Below are 24,018 nucleotides of genomic sequence, written 5' to 3' on the forward strand. Positions count from 1 at the left end.
CTACCAAACGTTCCACCACACCGCCTTGAAAATTCTGCCAGGCAGAATTACCTGATTCGGCCCAGTGGCCTGTAAGCTAGGACGTAATACCCCGCACATACTGAGCAGGCATCGCCCGCCCTCCCTCCTTTTTTGTTTCTTCCTACCAACACCCACCATGCCACACCACGATATTGCTACACGTGCCTCGGCACTGATGTTACGACTTGTCCTTGAGCTTGACAACAAGACGATTGAATCCCTCACTGGCTTGAAGCCCCGTACCGTAGACCTCATTGCGCAACGGGCACTCGAGCGTGGCTTTGATCCAACAGCCTCCCCGCCCGTCATCCTCGACATACATGTCCAAGATGCCCCCCGCTCTGGCCGTCCTCGCAATCAAGAGCAAGACAAAGATGAGGTCATTCAGAAGGTACGGGCAAACTGACATGGCCGTGAGATGACATGTGCCTTTATTTCTGAGGAGCTGGACCATGTTATCTCGTCGATGACAGTTCTGGCGTATCCTCGGGCAGCCGGAATGAAGAAGACAAAGCCAACACGCAAGCCAGGATTGACCGAGAAGATGAGGAGGGACCGCTTTGAGTTTTGTCTTCTTCATAGGGCCTGGACTCTCGAGGATTGGAAGCGGGTGATCTGGTCTGACGAGACATCTGTTGTTATTAATCATCGTCGGGGGGGTTACCGGATTTGGAGGACTCCTCAAGAGAGGTTTGTCAAGTCAGTAATTCGAGAGCGATGGAAAGGATTTGCCGAGTTCCAATTTTGGGGCTGCTTCTCTTACGACTCGAAAGGGCCATGTCATATTTCTCATCCTGAAACAGCACAAGAGAGGAAAGCAGCTGACCGAGACTTGGAGGAGCTGAACGCTCAACTTGAAGCTATTCTGAAGGAAGAGTGGGAGCTTACGACAAAGATGGGGCGCCTTGGTCTTCGAAATCGTGGAGGTAGGAAGCCTCAATGGAAATGGGATGCCAAACATGGCAAATTGACTCGAGGGAAAGGCTCAGGTGTGGATTGGTATCGCTACCAAAAGGAGGTGTTGATCCCAAAGCTCATCCCTTACGCTAAGCGATGTGGTCCTGATACACTTGTCCAAGAAGACAGAGCTCCATCACACGCACACAAGGCACAGCCAGCTATCTTTGATGCTGCTCATGTGGTTTGGCTTCTATGGTGTCCTAACTCACCTAATCTTAATATGATCGAGCCTTGTTGGCCACAATTGAAGCGGCTGACTACGAAGAAGGGAGCCCCAAAGTCAAAAAAGGAGGCCGAAACAGTGTGGACACAGGCGTGGGAAGACTTGGAGCAATCAAGGATACAGGCTTGGATTGAGAGGATAGTGTTTCATATCCAGGAAGTGATTCGCCTCGAGGGCGGTAATGAGTATACGGAAGGCCGGGCAAAGGAACGCCGGGAAGATGTAGTTACTGGGCCGGGCCCTGCTTTGGAATAGCTTCAACGTGGTTGTGTCAGTCAAAATGTTCAGATTAATTGGTGTGTGGTAGCTTATAGTGGCTTACAGTGCATGGCGTCTTGGCACAAAAGGCGGTGTGGTGGAACTTTTAGTAGGGACCTCCGTACACCTTCCCACCTGCCTCAAGCTGGACGTTGATCTCGTGGTCTGGGCGAATTTAGAATATTAGAGTCTCTCTGTCTCTGTGATTGTTCGGGGCTCTCCACGAGGAGCTGCGAGTTTGGTTTCCAAAGACAAAAACGGAACCGTGTTCCGTTCAGACAATCCGTCCAGTTGGTTGACCGTCAAGCCCCTGCTGCTGATCGCTGGTTCTTGGATTTCCTCGCTGACACAGTCCCAGGGGCGAAACTGGTTCTGCCCCTCTGTCTCTTCCAGCTGCCGGATACGACGGAGATATCTTTTTTTCGGTTGACGGTACCCGAACGCCCAGGGGCACACCGGAATTGACGCGGTGCGCTCACCGGTGAATCTGTCCTGCTGGGTCGACACATTGGCACAATGAGATCTTCGCCGACACAGTCAGCCCAACCCTTGAGAATACCACCTCGTAAAGCCAGCAAACCGGGTTTTTGGTCCCCTGGTCCGCACAAGCCGAAAGAAGGTCGCAGCGGGCGCTCGTCTGCAGAAGTCTTGTTTTGCAGAAGCGAGAAGCGAGAAGCGGCAGAACCACATCCACGGAAAAGTGAGCATGGTCAGCATGCTGTGGCAGGGAGACAGAGTGGGTTTGGGCTGTTGGAGCGTCGGGGGGGGGATGGGGTAGCCTGCCATCCGCTGTAACCCTTCCCGATATTGCTTTTGACAGCCAACCACATGGGCGGGGAAATTATCAAACGGAAACAGCACGGGGGGGAGGCAGGGCTGCTGTTGTCCGTCTCAGTTTTCCCGGCTCTAGATTCAGCAAACACACTCAATACGCTCCTTCAACGCGGAGTTCGTTGCATTGGGGGCCGGTGCTCTTCGCCAAAGATGGACGGCCTTGCCAGGGACACCGCATAACTCCTGTGTCTCAGTTGTCTCAGCAGTCAATATATGATGAGTCTTGGCTTCTTTGATTCTTGGTTGGAAGGGTCAGAGCGCAGATGCAACTCATCCAAGCCACAAGCTGGGCTGCAAGACGGGAAGTAGGCGGGTTAGAGACGCCTCTCTTGCGACAAGACGGGAGTCTGTGAGACGCGGTTCGGATAATGACCGAGGTGGCTTGCAACGGTTGCTGTGATCTTGATGGTTCGCATCCCCAAATCAAGACATAAAAAACAAAAACGGAGAAGAAAACGGCACGAACCGAAAAGGCTTGGCCAATCTTGGCTGAACGTGGCTCGGCTTGGCCCTGCAACGACTTGACTTTCCCCCGCCGCAAACAACAACAAGCCCACACTTCCATTTATCCTCGTCACCAATAACTAATAACTCCGCTGCGGTGTCTCGTGGTCCAGACCCATGCCGCGCAAAGTAAGGTACTTACCTCCCGCGACGTCCAATATCCATCCCGTTTGTTGCAACATCGGCCCGCGAGGCACAGTCTAGGCACAACTCAGGCACGACACGCACCGGATTGGGCCCCCGATGCAGTTCGTTAGGGGAATAACATGTCAGCAAGTGAAACAATCTGAAATGATCTATGGATGGGACGCATCGGGGTGCACACGCAATCCATCTTTTCCCCTCTGTCCGTCCAACACCTGCCGCTTTTTCCGAGTCCAATCAATCAGTCAGTCAACCCACTCATGTGTGCGACATGCATGCATGCAGAGTGCAGCTTGCAGCGTGCAGCGGTGCATTGAAGAAGCCAACAGACAAGACATCCACCCAATTCGTTCATTTGTTGGTAAGTATAGGTAGTGAGAAGAGAAAAAGGGGTATAATGCCATTTGCCGTCAACCGTCGCTTTCCGTTAGTTTTTTCGTTGCCATCATCCCCTAAAACAAGACCCAGATAACAGAAAACAAAAATACAGGTTCAGTCTGCCCCTTGAGCTTGTGCTCCGCCCCGTGTAGAAATTACAAAAACCATAAGAAGAAGTAGCAGCCAGCCCCAAGGCACTGCCCATCCAATTAGGGTGAAGTGAAGTGAGTAAAAGAAATAAAAATAAAAATAAAAACTCGACGTAGCAACGGGGGCGCATTCTCGTTAAACAAAAAACACAGCCTGCCTGCCTGCCTTCCCAACCGCCCAAACTCCTTGCCAACTCACACCCCCATCTTTGCCGTCTGCGGCGGCGGCAGCGGCGTCGCCCCACCCATCATAGTCGGGCTACCACTCGACCCCGGGCGGCTCGCCGCCAACTCTGTCATGCTCTCCGTCTCATACGTCTTCGAATCACTGGTCTTGCGGCTCCCACCCACCATCCGGAACGCCGACCTCGACGGCCGCCCCAGATGCAGCCCGACCTCGCCCGCATCCTCCCCATCCCCACTCCTCCCTCTCCCCATCCCCGAACCCATCCCCACCCGCGACCACCACGACCTCACATCCTCCCCCAGCATCCGGCATGCCCCCCACGAGGTGACACAATAGATGATGGCGTTCCAGAACCCCTGCAGCGGCAGCACGAAGGCGGACATGTACTCGAGCGGGAGGGAGGTTTGGCCGGCGTGTACGACGCCAAAAACGCGGTTGGCGCTGGACGGGATCCAGGTGACTAACATGGCGGTGAAGAAGAGCAGGGCGCACTTGGTGTAGGACCACGTCGCGTTGGTGGCTTCGAAGGCGGCGCGGCGGCGGAGCGGGTTGGGGTTGGTGGTGTTTGGGCTCACGGTGGCGGCGCTGCCAGTGGCGGTGCTGGTGCTGGTGAGAGTGTTATTGTTGTTGTGGGTGTTGGTGGTGACGCGGGTGAGACCGGTGCCCGTGGCTTGCGGGTTGGTGGTGATGGTGGTTTGGACTTGCTGCTGCGGCTGCTGTTGCTGCTGCTGATCTTCTGCGTTGTTGTCGCCATGTGTTTCGCCGGGGCGACGAGAGGAGATCGTGACCGAGTAGGCTGCTTTGTGCGGTCTTTGCGGCGACGAGCCCTCTGATCGTCGTCGTTCGCCACCCCGTATAGGTGCGAGGTCGATAGAGGCGCGCTTGTCGATCACTTCGGTAGTCACATAGACCTCGGTCGTTTTGGTGGAGCTGAACAGGTCCTCGACGGCGTGGAGGGGTTCCGGGTCGTGATGGCTGGTGCTGAACTCCCTCAACTGCTTGTGCTTCTTGTAGATCTCGCGACCTGCGCGGATATAAATGGAAAAAGTGATGAGGATCACGATCCTGTGTCGATGGTTAGGTCTGTATGCGCCCCTACCCAGGAGATCCCGTGCTTACCAGACAGGCCCGTAGAAGATGGCAATACGGAAGATGTCCCATTTGGGAGCAATCCAGCACCACAGCGTTGCGTTTCCGTACATCCGGCCCTTTTCGGGGGATGACACAAACACCAAGGTGAGGGAAACGATGAAGGGGATACCATAACAAAAGAGAAAATACGGTAGCTCCATCCGCCGCAGCTGCCGGGCGTCAAACTTGTAGTAAAAGGTGAGGTGCACGTTCAGAGCCATGGCCAGCATCCAAAAAGCATCGGCGGGCATAAACCTAGTCCACACACCGTCAGCAAACTTGAACCCCGTAATCCGCTCCCGGGAAACGCACATCTGGATGAGGAAAGCCTGGAACTGGCAGCCTGCCTGGTTGATGTCGTTGACAAACGACCGGCCCATCAATGTGGCTACATTTGTCATAAGGTTGCCGAACGTTGCGTAGAAGACAAGTCGGTTGATGGGCTTGTGGAAGGCCCGGGAAAAGGTGAAGGTGGTGATGACAACCATGGACCCTAGCAGGGAAAAGACCGACGTTGCGCGTTCGAGGACGCCGACGACGTCGATTTCCGACCCCGAAAGGCCGGGATCGACAGTGGTCATGGTTCACGTCGAGGCGCCACGCGACGCTGGGTCGATGTCAATGGAACAATGAATGCTAATGTCTGTCGGTGGCGTATAGTTGAGTGCTCGTCTTTGACGGCCCGCCCCGTGTTTGGCCCCGCGGGCGAGCCTCGAAAGGAGTATCAGCTCGGTGGGTAGGCAAGTAGGTTAGGTGAGAATTATTCTGCTGTCCCGGCTATTCCAAGACAAGGCGCTGACGCCCCGTGATATGGATCGGGGAGGGAGGGGGGGCCAGGTGGCGGTTCCAGTAGGATGGTAACGACCCAAGCAGTGGGACCGGCATTGAACGAGGGGATTTGTGAATTCAAGTACTCGACTGGGAGCAACTGAACAGAGAGATACCCGAGAAAGCTAGCTGGGATACCAGAGGCGCCATCCTTTGACGTGGGCCGAAGTCGACAGGCGTTCGAGAGATCTTCCTGGCTAAGACGCAGGGTTCGGAGCAGAGCACACACCCACACCCAACCACACCCGTTGCCCACCATCGAGAACCCCTGCCAGTCTGGGGATCTGTGGGACACCATGCAGAAGTGAGCTCGTACTAACCAAGCAGGGAACCCTTTTCCGTTCACCAGAAACAGGGCGATGGCCAAAACGGGGAGACGCAGGGGAAAGTCTGCTTCGAAAAATGGAAAAGCCTGTAATTGGCTCTGCTCTTGGAACAAGGTGGGTGGCAATGAGCGAACCAGGCCAGATTGGGGTAACGAGGGGGCAATCTGAAGAAATTCGGGCGGTTGAGGTTTGTGTGGTTGTGTGCATAATGCGCCGATGTCCTTCGTACACGTACGTGTATTGCCCGAACTTGATTGAAACGGAAAGGTGGCACTTTTTTCGCCCGATTTACTCACAAAGCCAATGTAATAGTGAATGATTCCAAAGAAAAGAGCATTCGCAGATCGACAGAGGGGGCCAGGCAAAGACTCGCTCGAGGCTGGATGGATGGAATTTATTTCGCCCGGAGGCACTGGGCCTAGAGGGCCTTAGCACGCTAACTACATCCGGATCAAATCGTTTTGCCTTTAACTCGGACAAGCCCCCTACTTCTTCCCTCTTTCTCGCTGCACCATTTCCCTCTTGCCTTGGCTCGCTCGAGGCTCACCCACCAACAAAGGAAGGATCGAACAGGTGGACCCTCACTCCACAATACCCTGCCACACACCCACACACCTTCCCGCACCCCTGCGGGGCCAGACTTGGCTCGCAAAGCCAACTCCTTTAACCCCTGTCACTGTTGCACTGATGATGACGGAGGGTGGCATTTTTGGCAGGAGAGGTCCGGGGTATTCCATTGTTCGAGCAGCAGCTTGCTGCAGCTGTGACAGATGAGACGACGACTGCGCTTCCCTCCCTTAGGAAATCGCAACTTGCCAATTTTTTCTGCTCTTTCCCGTACCAAATCACCGGCTATTGCCAGGCTAGGGAGTTCGGATCTATCTCGGGACCGGTCTAGTATCGAACCGCCATTCGTCAATGTTTGTACCGTGTCGCATGCTTTTTGCGGACATTTTGCCGGCTGAAAGACATGGAAGGAAGAACGATGTTCGGGAGGCCCAGCCGTCACCACGTGGGAAACGCCCCACCAAACTCGCCGCACAGGGCATCGCGTGTCGAATTGCTGTTCCCGTTTCGACCGTTTCCCTCCCACTTCGTTGCTAGCCTTCTGCGCCCATCACCATCTCCCAGTTGCACTAGTTAGCTAGTTAGTTAACGTCAGCCATTCGCAGCCTCGACAGAAACAACACCCTGGTCCTGTTGTCGATTCTTTTGTCAATTCTTTGACAGCACAGACATTCAGGGATCTCAGCAAGTCTTAAGAGCAGGCATCAAACGGTGGCCATATTGGCAAAAGGTTTCTCGATCTCCAGGATCGGTCCAAGGATGGTGAGATCGACTCTCTTCTTTTGCCGCCTGCCATGCCTAACGTTGGCGATGCATCCCAACCGGATGACGTATATCTCGATTTGGTTTGTTTGCGAAGTGGCGGGCGTTTTCAAAGACTCAAGGACATCCACTGCACTAACGGCCGTAATCGGGTCTCGGTGCACCAGCACACCCTCGTCAGAGTCGTTTACCTCGCCGAGGACCCGACAACCGAGTCGGCAGGTCCCTTGCTCTCGTGTGGATCCGGGGTGACGGTGGTCGATAATTGTTTCACAAGTTTGATCAGCGAGGAGTTAGTGTCGGACTGGGTTCAAGGACGGTCGTGAGCCGCATTCCGAGGAGGCGTCCTTGCTCGACAGCAGACGTTGCATTCTTCGACAATCGCAATGAAGCAAACACCGGACACAGAGCCTCAATTCGGCACACCGCCGGGGAAATCCCGCAATGCCCTCATGCTAAAACCCCCTTTTCCGGCCCCACCGGAGAAGCTTGTTCGACTCTCAAGCTTTGAAAATGAATGCACATCACTGCCAGCTCCGCCCAGCCTTACACTACTGGGTGACATGGCGTCTCAACGATTGGCATGTTGAAAAGCTTTTTATTGTCTCCACTGCCAGTAACATTCAACGCCAGTCGTTCGAACCACTTCAAAACCAGACTCCACCCTCTCCGCACACTGAGCGGGACCGGTGCGGGGTGGTCTGAGCCTGCCCGGCACCGTTATTGGCTTGCCGACTCCCACCGTGAAATTGACCGGACAGGGACAGGCCGGCATCACAGGCCTCAACGGCCCGAGTCCACATGGGTTCCTGCCGTTCAGCAAAACGCCTCGAGCGCACCCGTGACCCCACCGAAAGATAGAGCTCAGCGGGGCGGCAAGCTTAAACAAGGAACTCCCAGAACCGTCAATGGTTTTTCAGCTTTGGTTAGTTTACCCCACATGAACCGAAACGTAAACATTGATCTAGGTCTATTTCCACGACGTGGAAATCGACGATGCGAAAGCAGACCAATCTTGTCTCCCGTCGCCTTGAACCAGCAGGCTGACGTGATTCTGCCACGCCGGGACATTTGTTTCAATGCCATGTGACACTTCGTCACACTGATTTCAGTGGCTGAGAACCAAACGCCAGGAACCAAGGGGAGGGACGTGCGCGGAACTAGCCGAAAGCCACCATCGCAGAGAGCCGAACCAGCCCTGAGTCCCTGCATGGTGCGTCTGCCGAAGGGGCAAGGGGGGCAGGTTGGAGAGGGGGGCAGGTCTCTCGCAACCGGTGGTGAGTTACCCCAGATCCCGTCGGTCATCAACAACCCATCAGTCGACCCGATAGCTCGGCACTTGTGAAGCCATCTTGGCGCCTAACTACCTAGTCTGCTAATGATTGGGATCCCCACCGGCTGAAAAACTGGCAGACTCTTCACGGAAGATACCACAAGAGTTCCCAGTCGCGCAGGAATGACTGTAACACTATACCTATTCGGCTGTTGCGCCCGACTCTCCCAGTCGCAGATCCCACAGGGCTTGCTGCAACAAGGGTGATTACAAGCCGAAGATCGCAAGTGACAGTATGTAATAGCTCCGGTCTCCCCCCATGAGGACCGGGACCGAACCGGGCTTGGGTTTTCCTGCATTGGAGATCACAGCCTCTTCCCTGTCCTGTGCCCATCGCCAACCCCCCCCTCTTGCCACTCTGTTCCCTCACGAAGGACCAGGGTGGATACAACTCCCACACTCAAACCTTCACTTGCCTCCGCGAAGGGCAACAACTAACGCAGCTCGGCCCTGCCCATCGCTTTTTGTTACCTAACACTAAATCCCCCGAGGTGAACTAACAGAAGGTTATGCCTGGGGAGTCATGGCGTAAAAGCGTTCAGAACGTTAGATTGTCAACACACCTCTTTAGCCTCGCACTTTCTTCTCACTAGGGATATTAACCGGCACCGTCTGTGTGGGGAAGCACACGCTAGCTCTATCTCAGCTCTCCTAGTGTAGTACATACTGGGAGGTAATCAAGAGACCCGAGCGAGGTCAGGTTGACGACAGGAAAATCGTCCATCAAAACACCCAGCCGCCGAGGACTCCAGGCTCGTCAAGAGATGAGGGTGCAACACACACAAACTAGGGTATCCTGTTCGGCCGTGGCGATTGAGAAAGAAACCACTGCTCGCCACATGTGAAGATGCCACTTTATGTTGGTAGGACCATCGTTGCCACCGCCCTCTCGCCAGCGTCGAGAGCCGCCGTTTGGAAAGCGGGAAGGAAGCACTTCTATGAAGTGAATTCAGTATAATTGCAACACTGGCAAGTAGAGACCGAGCGAAACATAGGGGGAAGTATGAAGAGGGGAATGGACTGCCTAGATATAAACACAAGCGTCACCCGGACCCTCAAACTTAACAACCCGGATTACAGTGCGCCTTTCGAGAGCTATCGGGCGAGAGTCTCCTAGACTGCTGTGAGTATCTCATCCTCTGCGGGAGTTAACCGGCTCTAACATACAGTTGGCAGCCCAAGGCCACGATCCTCCCCATGAGTTCAGAGCCTGTCTCAAACCTTGCCTGCCCTGTCCTTTAAAACTGAGTCTTTGCAACGTCCGAGGGGATTTCTCAATGCGCCGTCATCCGTAGGTGACACCCAGGATTGCAGGATATGGCGGAACTGGGATATGTACCAAGGCTTTCCCTCCATCAAGTCGCCCCCGCCACTGGCCACTCAATCACATAGCACGGCCCCCCTTTCCTCTTGCAGTCCCATATGTCATCGCGGTATTGTCTCCCCTACCCATATATACCCCTGATATGCTCATGCATGTCCGGCTTGAGATTGCCAACCAATCTGAACCCATAGAACGTTGTATGTGCAAAGTAGGTGTTCGGCGGCTGACTTAAATCACCGGCCTGACAGGCCGACCACTCTTCCTAACTGTCTCCGCGTTCTTCTCCATTGGCGCGGAACGAGGACCCGGTTCCACCGCGTAACCCGCCGACCGCTTGGCACGAGGAGTGTCGGCGTTGCTCCGGGCAGTGCCGCTCTCGCGAGCAACTTCCTCTTGGATGTGGATGTCCTTCAGGTCGGCCGCCATCAGGCGCATGACCTCCTCCTCGCCTTGCACGGACTCTTGGTTCTCGACGGGTGCTGGCGGCGCCCGAACACTGTCGGAGGGTGCCCGCTTCCGCTGGGCCACCGGCGTCCAGTCGTCGGGGTTGTCGGCCGAGAACCGTATCGGCGTCAACCTCGCTGGTAGGAAGCCGGCATCGCTGTTCTTTGCGGACTGCCGGGTGGGCGTCTCGGGCAGGGTGCGGCGGACGACGTTGGGCGGGAGGAGGACGCCGCCGCTCCGGAACGTCCCGTTAGGGCCGGGCTTGAGGGCCGGTCGGGCTGCTGGGTTGTGCAGAGCTATGAACCAGTCGTCGATGAGCTCAGAGGCCGACTTGGCGTCGTCGGCGGGAGAGGGTGCGGGGTGTATGGCCCGCGACAATCCCGTTTTGCGAGGGATTTTGAAGCCTGCCGTGATCTGTGTCCCGACTCCGGATCGAGTAGAGACGAAGGGGTCGGCTTCGCCATGTTCGTAGGTTGTCGTGACGACCTTGTTGACGGATGAGCCTTTGTCGTCGAGCGCCTGGACGAGCTTAATCTCGGTGGTCGCATCGTTTGTCGGCTCGTCACCCTGTGATTCCAGTGTGGGAACGGTCAATTGGGTCATCCTGGACAACATGGACTCTTAACTCAAGATTAGTTGACAGGGCAGCGATAATAAGTTTTGGGTACGGGTACCTTTTGACGAGCGATCCGCGGACTGCGGTGAGTTCGACTGCATCGCATCGGCGATGTTTCTCAAGGTGCCCGAGGGTTGAATATTGAGCGGTTTGTTCTCGAGCCCCGTCGAGATGTTGGCTGTGGGCGGTGCCATCATAGTTGTCGTGATTCCCGAAAAGCGCAGTGAGCTACGCTTGAATGTTCCATTCGCCTGGGTCGACTCGACCTTTGGTGTGGTGGCTTCCGGCTCATTGTTCTTCAATGAAGCGGCAGGTTTCTTCCTGCCAATGCTTCCAAAGAACTTCCGATGATTCTGGTCGGATGAACTGGACGTTCGAGTCGACAGTGTCGAATTGGTCCTGTGGCCGCTGCTGGCATCATTGTTCTTCTTCTGTTCCTTCTCGACTTCCTTTCTCACTCGGCGCTGACCTACGCGCTCGCAGCCGTAATCCTGCCAGTCGACTTCAAACATTTTGACCGAGTGTAACGAAAAATACGGCCATTGATCATGACTCTCCACTCAATGACTAGGAAAACTCGTGGAAGGTTTCTGCGAGACGGAAAATACCAGGGCTTGCTGGCTTTTAGAAGAGAACGTTGGTGATGTGAAAGAGTAAATCGTAGAGATGAATCGGGCGCAGCCTGAATTTGCGATTTTAGGAGAATGGCCAATCTGGGGTCAGTAGATGTTCGCACCGAGAGAACGGCTGTGATTAAAAGAATGAAAAGGGTATGCCTCGCTTTCAAGCTGACCACTATGGCACCAAAGACACAAAGCTGAGTGAAAAGAAACCCGCAGTTCGTGATTAAGATTTTTGATGAGACTTGAACAGGAAGTGAGGCACTCAAACTCACTGATCATCACTAACCAACGCTGTCATTGTCACGGTAAGGCCATTTGTTTCCATATAGGGCAAGCACACGTGGTCGAGGTTAACCCGGAAATCGTGAAGGGCCGCACCCGTGGGCATGCCCGCTCCTTCCCGCTCCTTACTCCTCTAGCGGGCAAACTTTTATTCCATTTACTGACCATATATAACGATTTAGCTGGCTAAACCAAGAAGAGGGGACAACACTAGTTTGTCTCTCCTCTCAGATAAGGTGCCTATCTACTAAACTAAAATGGCGAGAGTGAGAGGCCTCTGCACTACCTTAAAGTGCCAGAGCGGTCTCGGCCGTTAGCCTGCAATTTGATGGTTTCGAGGTTCAGCTTTCCGCCCCCCAGCCAAGTTAAATATCCCTGTAAAGCGCAGATGGCAAGACAAGTAAGTGTTCAGACAACCCTGAAAAACCCTCACCAGAATATGTGGTTCCAATAGAGAGGTGGCCAAATCTGTCTAAGGTAGCGCGCTTAAAACCTACAAATCCTTGGCTGGGGCTATTATCTTGAGCTGGAGCCGCACATCATCACGTCTCACTTGTCCGCTGGTCGTTGCAACGGTCTTGCAGGCGGCTCCTCCCGGCAGGGTTCCACGTTGAGCAGCAATTGGTGCGAAACTTGGGAGGCGTGGTTTCACAAGGCCGCTTCCCGACCAAATACCGAGCGACTACCTACCTACCAGGCAATATCAGTTACCCGGCTGGTATGTTAGGATAATATGTTAAGAACGAGAACCTCTTGCGTAGGCCAGATGCCTACAGTAATTTGTCCAACAACTGTCAGCAAGATCGACAACTCCTGATCATAGCTACATATTAGTATGCTATTCCACAATCCCCTTGCCACAACAAGCGCATCTAGGAAGCTTGTTTGTCCCAGATTTATTCCTCAATGTACAACCTTCCCATTTTGACCCCGACATTAAGGGCCGAGGTTAGATTAAAAGGTGTTACTGCCTGCGCTGTGTCGCGAGTTACACGAAAATCCGGAAGATAGTACCAACCTGGCTAAACCTTCCAAGTTAAATCCACCACACTATGATGTACACCCAAGCGCTCTCGATTTTCAATGTCGCTAGAAGAGGGACGTTCTTTTTGAGAGCTTGAGACCCACATACCTCTGCCCTGCCAAGAACGATGGGGCCTGGTCGCGGCTGGGCCCTCGGCACCGCGCTAACCAAAAGTAGTATCTCCGGCGGAAATCTGGAGCTGGGACTACCCGTTGCCGACCGCGTCACTCCCTGCAGTACCTCTCCTGCAAAATGGATGCGTAATGTGCGGCACTCCTATCAATTGCTTTCCTCAGATACCCCGTGTTTTACCCTCACTTCTTGTTAATTGTATCCGACGCATATTGCGAAAGTAAATGGCGGGATCTATGCCTAACCGGGAAATATGTGGTTTGAGGAACACGGCATGAGGTGGAAACCCGAAGAGGAACCTTGTCCTTCTCCGGTGGACAGTTTCCTTACCGAACTCGGGTTGAGGTGAGTTCCGAGTCTACGGCCCTGCGGCAAAGGCCCTGTTGGCTCAACTTGCCCCTCTTCGGCCCGCCTGCCATGTGTTGCATCGTGTACCCTCGGTGCCTCGACTTAGCATTTTAAGGACACCGAGAGGCTCGACTGTCTTACAAACAGGAGGAAACTTGCATCTCGGCGAACCTGACAGATCGGATGGTCGGTGGCTGTCACCACCAGACGGGAGCACAAAAGTACCGGCGCTGAAAAGGTAGACGCAGCGCCAGGCCATCAACACTGCCTGTGCCCAAATCGATTCATACTGGACCCTTGTTTACTTGATTGATGTCTTGCCCATCTAGTGTCTGGAGTAATTAAGGAATGGAGCCTAACCATGAGCGCATAAGGCTATTAAATGTTATATAGCTGGGTTCCGTTTCACTTCCCCCTGCGCCTGGTCGAATTTTCCCTGGTCCCGCCATCCGGAGTTGGGCAGCACAGCAGCTCAGTCGGTGCCACCAAGCCTCAGGCTTTTCCTTGGGGCCGAGGGAGCGCCAGGGGACTAGGATCGTGGATACATAGCACTTTGACATGTCCTTGCCTCGATTGCTGAAGACTACCCTCCCCCCCCACCTGGTTAGGTCGGTGAAAGTTTGAGATGGTTCCATGTGTAAACCAGAGTTGGTTTCTGATTTGAGGTTTACCATTTTGCGCACTAGAGTAAGGGAATCTATGTGGTTTCTAGTTATCCGACCTCGGATAGGGAACTGAAGAATACAGATTGTCATTGTCCTAACCTGAATCTACGACGTTATGATGCCCAACCAGCAACCAAATCACCCAAATCTTCATATGCGGAACACTACATTAAATTTACAGCAAGGGATTTGTGTGAATGTATCTCCAGCTTACTGGATGGGGGCAACGTGCCTGCCATGCCGTTCAGAATCGCACCTTCCGTCTTGACTTGAACTTGAATCTTGGAACCTTTTCGGTTTCCTGCCTTCTACCTAGGGCCCCAGTTCATTAAGGTTCTCAATTATCCGTCCTAGATTCCCCGCACAGAACAAATCATTTAGAGAAATCCTAGCGTTAGGTTGATACTCCGCGCCATTTGCTTAATCTTCCTCTTTCTGAACCGACCATCTTAGCCACACACAAACAACCCATCTCTTTCACAACCTTGACTTGGATCTCCTGAATCTTCGGATCTCGCCGGTTTTATTTGAGATTTTTACATTCATTTACCAGCTCAATCAAATTGGAAACAAACCAACATCATCACGATGCTCCGGCGTTTCCTCAAGCTGGGGAAGTCTTCTCCGAGCCCTCTCCTCACAACGTAAGTCGGTCTTTTCGCTCCCGTCTATCCTTGTCTCCTTGTCCCTTGCCAAATTATGCACGGATCTGCCGCCTTCCGTAAAACCTTATTGCAGAGAAGAAGGTCTGGATGATGTGCGCTGTAGTGCGACCATTGCCGGCATGAATTATGTGACTGGCCCCACGAGTTGTATGCAAGTCCTCAATGACTTGCACGACTCTTATTCATTCTTTATCCCCCCTCCCTCCCCCCTCCACTTTCTTCATTCCAGTTCCCAGCGTCTGTTTCAAATGGCGAGTAGTACTGACACTCACAGTGAGGAGATCGAAATGCGACCAGTGCCTCCTGCCATGCCGAGCACTGCTGGCCAAATCCCGCATCACAACCGCCCAAACTGGTTCAAACGAATGAGAAATTCCATCTCACACCTCGTCCTGCGCATGGACAATAGAGTGAGCAAGTCACCTGTTGGCCAGCTGTTTCGACTTAGAGGATGCGGCCATGTAAGCAGTAGTCCCCTCCGTCAACGGAGCCGAAAACCTTCTGACACATCCTTCATAATAGCCCAAGGAAATTGAGGATGCTTACTTCTCAACCGAAATCCGCGCGGTATGTATCTTCAATGTTTGGGGATTATTTCTGGCTGTAATGGGACCACGATGGCTCCCCAAAATGCCATGCGTGATCTTGTCGCTGACAGTGTTTGGCAAGGGCATCACAACTTTCACAACCATGGCATATGTCATTGCCGTAAATGTATGGGCTTCCCTTCCAGCACCGAGTATCTCTATTGCTAGATTCACTTGACTATATCTACAGGCCTTCATTCTGGCAGAGGGGGGGTTTAATTGCCCCTGTGAAAAAGGCCACTTCGACCTGCAAGGGAACTGCGCCAATGGTGCCGAATGGACTCAATGTTACAACGGTTGGTTAACGGTTTCCGGGATACTATTTGGTATGGACCACTGATGAGGGAAACCCAAATCAGTTCTCAAACTCGACCTCATTACTGGCACCACTGCCATAGCCGGTTTCTCCAGCATCCTCTTCGGTGTTTTCACAAATCTGCCGGTCGCCCTCGGGTAAGTTTGGGATTGCAAGTCCTGATTGAGTCTTGCTAACACCAAACACAGTCCTGGCATGGGCCTCAATGCCTACTTTACCTACCAGGTCATAGGTGTCAAGGGCACGGGACCAATCCACTATCGGGTGGCTCTCACTGCTGTCTTCATCGAGGGCTGGATCTTTATGTTCCTGGCTCTGACAGGCTTGCGGCACTGGCTGGTCAAGATCATCCCAGGCACAATCAAGATTGCAAGCGGTGTAGGAATCGGATTGTTCTTGACCCTCATCGGCATGTCGTACACCTCTGGCCTCGGCATGGTCACGGGTGGCATTGGTACACCACTCACCATAGGCGGCTGCCCAGCCGAGGATCTCAACGAAGTTGGAGAGTGTGAATCGGGAATTATGTCAAGCCCAAAGGTATGGTACTATTGTCATTGGCGAGCTAAGAGTTTGGCACTGACTTGTCACAACAGATGTGGGTGGGCATTATCTGTGGTGGTTTGCTTACCTCCTTCTTGATGGCATTTCGCGTCAAAGGAGCCATTATCATTGGCATCGCCTTTGTTTCCATTCTCTCATGGCCGTGAGTACCTCATTCGTCTTTCATTTACATTACTCAACAACAACTCACATCTTTCCCAGACGCAACACACCCTTGACTCACTTTCCCAATACCCCTGACGGCGACGAGCGGTTCAGTTACTTTTCCAAGGTTGTCAGCTTCCACCCAATTCAACGCACGTTGCTCCAGCAGCAATGGGACCTGACAGGTGAGGCGGGGACACATGTTGCGATTGCCCTGTTTACATTTCTTTATGTGGACATCATCGACTGCACTGCGACAGTTTACTCGATGGCTCGGTTCTGCAGCAGAGCCCGGAAAGACAAGGCCGACTTCCCCCGGTCGACAATGGCATTTTGTGTCGATGCCTTCTGCATTTCTATGGGCTCGCTGCTTGGATTGTCTCCAGTAACTGCTTTCATTGAGAGTAGCGCTGGCATCTCGGAGGGAGGCCGGACTGGCCTAACATCTGTTTCTACTGGCATTTGTTTCTTCATCTCTCTGTTTTTTGCCCCAATATTTGCCTCCATCCCGCCCTGGGCGAGTGGGAGCACACTGATTTTGGTAAGTTCCTTTGAAGGAGCAGTATTCCTTGTCCAAATGTGGCTAACTGCGGGTTCCTAGGTTGGTTGCATGATGATCCGCCAGGTCACCAAAATCAACTGGGCATATGTCGGCGACGCCATACCATCCTTCATCACCCTGGCCTTCATCCCGTTCAGCTTCAGCGTTGCCTACGGGCTGATCGCGTGAGTTGACCACATCCTAGTTTCTACTTTCTCACCGGCTAAGAAGTCTTTGTATAGTGGGATTTTTGCGTACGTTATCATCAATGGTGCCATCCACATTGTCGTCAAGGTCTCCGGGGATACCATCACCCCACAGAACTACGACTTGAAGGAGTATTGGTCTTGGCGGCCTCCTGGAGACAAACCGTGGATGGCCAGAGCCATTGTTCGATGCATCGACTGGGCTAGGTACAAAAAGGATCGAGACGCCTCCCTCTCCCTCAATTCGCGGGATGATGCCATGAGCACCGAGCAGTATAGGTCCGACACGTCAAAGTCTGACCACATACAAAGGATCTCAACACCTGAGCCGATGCGTCGGATGTTTTGATCACCCCGCGCCTGTGTAGTAGCTGTCCCGCTGCATATTATCACCCAGGAAGATGGCACGACTAGGGACTGAGATATTTACTGCGTGAGGGGGTGAGAGCTCTCTGAAAGCTTAAGCAACGCCTTGAGCAGCAGAGATAATCCACGCTGGTATGGCACGAAGGAAATAACTGATGAGACAGGGGTTGGTGTTTGGTAATTCTTCTTTTCATTGCTTGGGAGGATGGCTTGTATGTATAACTATCGATCTGGCTTAGCTATTTATAGCGAGTAACGCTTTATTCTGTACATGTCTCGTCTAAGAATTTCCAAGCCAATGTCCCCTCGCACGACGAACAAACCGAAGGGGAAGCTGGGGAAAACAACCGGCTTGTGGAAACCCAGATCTGTGGTTGCTGGGGTCTGTTGAGAAACCCCTTTTGTTGATGTTTGGCGAAGGCTTGGCAGGCAGCTGAGAGACAGCTGGCAGCGAGGGGCACAAGCTCAGGACCTGTTTGCTTTCCTATCTTATCTGACAGGCAGCTGGGGACTTGCATCATCGACCCTGAAATTCGGGCCGTGAGTGAAAGCGTCGACCTTGGGCACGGCTCAAATCCAGCACTCTGTCTTTCTCCCGTTTGGAAAAAAAAACGTGAATTCCTAAATCTTTTCAATTCAAGCGTGGATCTGCATTCACCACAGTGGCATAACTCAGGGACGGGCAAACTCAATTCCAGACCAAACTGCAGTGCAGTTAGAGCCTCCAAGATGAGTGGTGGTTGGAATACCAGTAGGCTTCAGTCGCATGATCCTGACGAGCTGAACCGCTGACCAACGAATCATAGTCGAGTCCGATGCTGTATGTTGCTCCCACAGCACAAGACCTTGGCCCCTAGCAGGCGATAGCGCACAGGAGACAGCTCGAATCAATCACGGACCTGCTGGCTGACCAGTAGCTCCAGGGCGTTTTTACCTACCTCCTCGACAACCTTGGCGTAAAAGACGTCCAGTTCGAGGAGCTCCTCTCCCTCGACCCCGACGCCCTCGCGCAGCTGTACCCGGTCTACGGCGTCATCTTCCTCTTCAAGTTCCCCACCGACACTCCCTACCACGCCGGCGACAAGCCCCTCGACGGCACCTTTGACGAAGATGCCTCGGAGCGCCTCTTCTTCGCCGCGCAGACCATCCAGAACGCCTGCGGCACGCAGGCCCTGCTCAGCGTCCTGCTCAACAAGACCCCCGACGGCACCACCCCGCCCGACGAGACCATCAACATCGGGCCGACGCTCACCGACTTCCGCGACTTCACCATGGCGCTGCCGCCCGAGTACCGCGGCGAGGCCCTCTCCAACAGCGAGCTGATCCGCGACGTGCACAACAGCTTCGCGCGCTCCTCCCCCTTCGCCGACGAGACCCAGCGCCAGGCCGGCGACGAGGGCGAGGACGCCTTCCACTTCGTGGCCTACACCGCCGTCAACGGCACGCTGTACGAGCTGGACGGCCTGCAGCGGGCGCCCATCAGCCACGGGCCGTGCGGCGGGCCGGGGCAGGAGGGGGGGGAGGCCGGGTTCCCCGCGCGGGTGATGGAGGTGCTGCAGCGGCGGGTGGCGCGGTACGACGCGGCCGAGATCCGCTTCAACCTGCTGGCCATGGTGCGCGACCTGCGGGTGCGGGCGCGCGAGATCGGCGACCCGGAGATGCTCGCGCGCGAGGAGCGCAAACGCCGCGACTGGCAGTTCGAGAACGCCCTGCGCCGCCACAACTTTGTCGGCTTCGCCGGCGAGGTGCTCAAGGGCGTTGTCGCTGCCAAGTTGAAGGAGGGCGGCGGCGCGTACGAGACGTGGGTGGAGCAGGGGAAGCAGAAGATGCTCAAGAGGGCGGAGGAGCGGAAGAAGGGGGCTGGTGGCGGGGGAGGGGGAGATGTGGAGATGGCTGGGTAGCATGGAGAGGAGCACAGCCTTTTTATTGCTCCGTCATGCCGCGATGATAACGAGCACATATGAATAAAAAGAAAGTCGATGAGCATGATGATCAAGATGGCAATCCTTTGGCATGAGGTGAAATGGCCCAGGAGACCCTGCATTGGGCGATAGGTTTTTAAGAGACGATCAGTGAGGTGACATCACCACCTCGGAGATCTCCTTCGGTCATTCGGCCGCTAGGCGGGCAATTCTTGATACATATTGGCCTAGAGAACAATTCACCAGCACACGCTCGAGGCTGGACTGACTAGAATGGCATATCTCTTCCTCTATCATCGAAGCGGCGCGTCGCGGCGGCAGTCGAGTCAAAGCAGTGATATTCGGTTTAGCGCCCATGTATCCCCATCCGGCTCCGCGTGCACCATTATGGTCCTCAATGTTTCTTTATTGAGTGTTCGTGACCGACTCCTTTTTTTGTGGAATCGTAGCCTTGACCCGAAAAAATGCCATGCTCGCGTACACCGTTCCGGAAGAAAGTCAAGCCCAGTCAAAAAGATCCCCCGTGTCCCCATCAACCAACAGCCCCCGACTTAAGCAGCGGTGATAGCCCGGCGGACGCGGACACCGCGCTGCCTCGAGGTAAGGTGCTCGTCGCGAACAACAGCCTCCGACTTCTGGATCGCCTCCTCGGCCTCGGTGAGGATCAACTCGATGTGGCAGGGGTTCGACATGTAGGGGTTGATCTGTGCAAGACGTTAGTCTTTCGGATTTCGAAACAATGCATGCTAGGGCATCGGAGAACGTACGCGACCGTGGGCGCGGTATGTGCGGCGGCGCTGCTTGGGAGCCTGGTTGACCTGGATGTGCTTGACGATCAGGTTGCCGGTGTCAAGGCCCTTGGCATCGGCGTTGGACTCGGCGTTCTTGAGGAGACCCAGAAGGAACTCGGCGGACTTGACGGGCCAGCGGGCGCGGGTGACACCAAACTGCTTGCCTATTTTCCATCACAGTCAGCACTATCTCTTAATGCCTGGGCCGACTCGACATGGATTTTCCGCTCGGTTGTATATATGGCTTTGCAGCCCCGTTTCCCAACACCATATCGATTACCGGGGCTATCGACGGGGTTCGTGTTCTCAAATCGTACCTTGGGCGGTCCGGCCGATCGAGCCGCAGTAGCGCCTCATGGGGACGGCCTCCTTCTTCTCGCAGACATTCTCGAGGAAAGCCTGGGCGCGCTGGAGCTTCCAGCCGTTGATCGCCTGGGCGGTCTCGCGGGTGTTCTTGAACGAGACCCGGAGGTACGACCCGCGGGAGCGAGCCGACTTCGCGGGCGCAATCTCAGTCGCGGCGTACCGAACCTAGAAATCGCCAATGCACCGGTCAGCCTTGTCCGTACGCTTCTCGACCGTCTCCAGCTCGATCCAACATTCGGCCCCTCCAATACCCGCAATTTGAGCGGGAGAGATTCCCCAGTGCATCGGATTTCGGAGCGACCGTGAATGGTTCGGATTTTCAAAGGTTACTGACCATCTTGACTGTTTGTCGACGTGAGGGCGGAATCGACCGAGTTTGGAGTTCAGAAATGGTGGTTGTTCCAAATTTTGGCGCAAGTGCGATTTTCGCGATTAGGGCTCTGTGGGTTACGGCTGATTGGCTTGTGCGGCACGAATTATGCCTGAGGCAACAATTCAGAACGGCGCCGGGCCGGGGTCAGCTGCTAGGGCCGGTAACTTCTTTCCACCAAAATTATGCCATTATGTGTTAGAGCAAGAAACAACTGCCAAGACTATTCGAAACTGGCCTATCAGATTGTCGGAGAAATCCCCAGCCGACCGAAGGCCCAGAGCCAAGAACGGCCCCCGCTTTTTTTTCTGAAAGTTTAGGAAATTTTGCATCCAGCTCCATCAAGCTTCCTGAACGACTTCGACAAGACCGCGAATCTGCACCCATTGTGTCCTAAGGGATTGTTGGTGCACTTTATCAACCCGACTACGTCGAGTACAATCGGAATCAATTCGATCCCTTCCCTTCCGACTTAACATTCAAAATGGGTTTCGACCGTGGTGGAAGAGGCGGCGGCAGGGGAGGCGGCTTCCGCGGCGGTGATCGCGGTGGTCGTGGCGGCGCGAGAGGCGGCGGCCGTGGTGGTAAGTCGCGACTATCTCTTTATCAAGCCTCTGTGTTTTCATAAGGGTGCCACTTCATTTTGTCCCTCCTAAGCATCGCCGACCTCAATCGCGCCACTCTTGTGACCCCGCGCGCACGGATAAGAGACGTTTGCTAACTAAGTTTTTTCCAGGTTTCGGCGGCGGTCGTGGTGGTCCCGGCGGGCGCGGTGGTGGTCGTGGTGGCCGCGGAGCGTATGTTGTGTTGTTGCCGACGAGCCAATCGTCTGGTTTTGCTAATACTCTGGATTAGTCCTCGTGGCGGCGGCCGTGGTGGTCGGGGTGGTGGCCCGGGAGGGGCAAAGGGCGGCAAGAAGGTTATCGTCGAGCCCCATCGTCACAAGGGCGTCTTCGTTGCCCGCGGTGGAAAGGAGGATCTGCTTGCCACCACCAACCTGGTTCCCGGCGAGTCGGTGTACGGCGAGAAGAGAATCTCTGTCGAGAACGCCAACAAGGGTGACGACGCTGTTGCTACGAAGACCGAGTACCGCGTAAGTATCCTCACATTTTCCCTAGGCCAACTGGGATATTTGAAGCATGAGCTAACGGGCACCTTGTAGATTTGGAATCCTTTGTCAGTCAACTTCACCTTCATCACGGTAGTACACACACTGACGTAAAGCAGCCGGAGTAAGCTTGCCGCTGGTATCCTCGGTGGCCTGGAGACGATCTACATGAAGCCCGGCTCGAAGGTGCTCTACCTCGGTGCTGCCTCCGGTACCTCGGTGTCTCACGTTGCCGATATTGTCGGGCCAACAGGCGCTGTTTATGTATGCCGCCGTTACTCCTGCTTGTGCCGTCCGGTCACTAACGATACGCCTAGGCCGTTGAATTCTCGCACCGTTCCGGCAGAGATCTTATCAACATGGCGGTATGTCAACCGACTCTCAGTCCATTACTCTTCAAGACACTGACAACTTAATAGACCCGCCGTACCAACGTCATCCCGTAAGCAACGCTGTTACGGCACCCAGGCGCGTATTGGTCTGACTTACATTTGAATAGGATCGTTGAGGACGCCCGTAAGCCGATGGCTTACCGTATGCTTCTCCCGATGGTCGACGTCGTCTTTGCCGATGTTGCCCAGCCCGATCAGGCCAGAATTGTCGGTATCAACGCAAAGCTGTTCTTGAAGCAGGGTGGTGGCCTCCTCATCTCCATCAAGGCTAGCTGCATTGACAGCACCGGTAAGTCCCCGGCGATGGCTACTTAACTTGATACTCGCTGACCTTTCCTAGCCCCCCCTGAGCAGGTGTTTGCCAGCGAAGTCCAGAAACTCCGTGAGGACAAGTTCTTCCCTAAGGAACAGCTTACTCTTGGTGAGTACTCATCATCATGCTGGCCCTAAGTTTTGGGCGTTTTCACTAATGATGTCTACAGAGCCGTACGAGCGTGACCACGCCATGGTGTCTTGCGTCTACCTGCAGAAGGAGTTTGAGGCTAACTGAGAGCGATCTCGTTGTGCTTCTTAACTTCTTTCCAGGGCGTTCTCACATTGGTTGGTGTTCAACAGGACGGTTGGCTTGTTTGAGTCTGGGCGGCGAATGGCGTTTGGGGCTTGATCTTCAGCATGTGTGACTAAAGTAACATGATGTGAATTGACATCTGAGAGGAACCTGTCACTGCCCCTACGCGAGTCCCCCCTAGCCAAGCCCTTGCCGTCCCCACCCCAAGGTGTAGGTCTGCCGCATGAGTGCAGAGCACTATGCCTTTGCAAGAAGAGGATAATACCGACGGACATCTTGTTTTGCCCGTCGTGGGCTTGGGCGAGGAGCGCGGGGGCAGAGCATGCTGATATGACAATGAAGGTAGATGCTCTTTGGGTAGATGGACGAGGTTGATGCCATGATGCAATAGTTACAACGGCTGGTTGTTCTTTCTTGCTGTATAGTCCCGTTTGATGTGACAGCATACATGTGGCACTGGGATGTCTCCCCCCCATCCATTGCGACTTGGAACAGATATTTCGTCGGTCGGTTATGGTTCCTACCGAGACGTAAACCTTTCATGGATACCTGTGGCTGGACTATGCAAGGTCGAGGGGCCTGATCTGTATGAGTATATTTGTATGAGCCAGTCTGCATGAGCTAGTATGTATGAGCTTGTTCATATGGATTCCTGCCGCCGCCTCGTCACTCGACTTCACATGGTTCGCTCGAAGGATAGCCCACGGTGGTTAACCGCCCACCTTGCAACCCGAGTCCGAAATAGCATCCACTCAGACCGGTAGGCCACTGCAAAGAAGCAGAAAGATAGTCATCCCCACGAAGTCAAGCGCCCAATCTCCTTTTTGGCGCCTGACGTGGAGGACATAGTTTCAGGGCATCCCCCCATGGGTATTATGTTGAAGTACCTATGGGACGGTGTGCGCATTGTTCAGGGGGTGGCGCCATTCGGCTGGTCAAGATGCAGGTATACATGGTACGGGTTACTGAATCTTTTACATAGTTCAAGATTCTTTCCCTTCACCGAGGTACGCAAGATATGTTTGATGTCTGGGGCCATCCAAGACATC

At 54.2% G+C, this 24,018-nt stretch overlaps 6 protein-coding genes across 6 annotated transcripts; 3 read left to right on the forward strand and 3 right to left on the reverse strand.

The window, feature by feature from the left end:
* Positions 1-3,666: 3,666 nt before the first annotated feature.
* CHGG_07294 (uncharacterized protein) lies at positions 3,667-5,370 on the reverse strand (the record flags this gene model as incomplete). The annotated part of the gene is made up of 2 exons (XM_001224949.1): positions 3,667-4,723; positions 4,778-5,370. The coding sequence occupies 2 exons, from the start codon at positions 5,368-5,370 to the stop codon at positions 3,667-3,669; spliced, it is 1,650 nt and encodes a 549-aa protein (XP_001224950.1).
* A 4,787-nt stretch (positions 5,371-10,157) lies between these two features.
* On the reverse strand, positions 10,158-11,501 carry CHGG_07295 (uncharacterized protein; the record flags this gene model as incomplete). Its single annotated transcript, XM_001224950.1, has 2 exons — positions 10,158-10,977; positions 11,056-11,501. 2 exons carry the CDS (start codon positions 11,499-11,501, stop codon positions 10,158-10,160), a joined length of 1,266 nt encoding a protein of 421 aa, XP_001224951.1.
* A 3,150-nt stretch (positions 11,502-14,651) lies between these two features.
* CHGG_07296 (uncharacterized protein) lies at positions 14,652-17,435 on the forward strand (the record flags this gene model as incomplete). The annotated part of the gene is made up of 10 exons (XM_001224951.1): positions 14,652-14,707; positions 15,003-15,138; positions 15,251-15,295; positions 15,506-15,611; positions 15,675-15,768; positions 15,820-16,171; positions 16,228-16,337; positions 16,397-16,880; positions 16,941-17,065; positions 17,123-17,435. The coding sequence occupies 10 exons, from the start codon at positions 14,652-14,654 to the stop codon at positions 17,433-17,435; spliced, it is 1,821 nt and encodes a 606-aa protein (XP_001224952.1).
* A 746-nt stretch (positions 17,436-18,181) lies between these two features.
* On the forward strand, positions 18,182-19,353 carry CHGG_07297 (uncharacterized protein; the record flags this gene model as incomplete). Its single annotated transcript, XM_001224952.1, has 3 exons — positions 18,182-18,203; positions 18,259-18,272; positions 18,370-19,353. 3 exons carry the CDS (start codon positions 18,182-18,184, stop codon positions 19,351-19,353), a joined length of 1,020 nt encoding a protein of 339 aa, XP_001224953.1.
* Positions 19,354-19,925: 572 nt separating this feature from the next.
* CHGG_07298 (60S ribosomal protein L17) lies at positions 19,926-20,868 on the reverse strand (the record flags this gene model as incomplete). The annotated part of the gene is made up of 4 exons (XM_001224953.1): positions 19,926-20,078; positions 20,142-20,329; positions 20,483-20,696; positions 20,866-20,868. 4 exons carry the CDS (start codon positions 20,866-20,868, stop codon positions 19,926-19,928), a joined length of 558 nt encoding a protein of 185 aa, XP_001224954.1.
* A 517-nt stretch (positions 20,869-21,385) lies between these two features.
* Positions 21,386-22,951, forward strand: CHGG_07299 (rRNA methyltransferase NOP1; the record flags this gene model as incomplete). The annotated part of the gene is made up of 9 exons (XM_001224954.1): positions 21,386-21,485; positions 21,638-21,698; positions 21,757-21,994; positions 22,139-22,273; positions 22,327-22,374; positions 22,429-22,451; positions 22,509-22,690; positions 22,742-22,822; positions 22,884-22,951. The coding sequence occupies 9 exons, from the start codon at positions 21,386-21,388 to the stop codon at positions 22,949-22,951; spliced, it is 936 nt and encodes a 311-aa protein (XP_001224955.1).
* Between the last annotated feature and the right edge of the window lie 1,067 nt (positions 22,952-24,018).

Source organism: Chaetomium globosum, genomic scaffold (genome assembly GCF_000143365.1).
Source record: "Chaetomium globosum CBS 148.51 scaffold_5 genomic scaffold, whole genome shotgun sequence".
NCBI classification, from domain to species: domain Eukaryota; kingdom Fungi; phylum Ascomycota; class Sordariomycetes; order Sordariales; family Chaetomiaceae; genus Chaetomium; species Chaetomium globosum.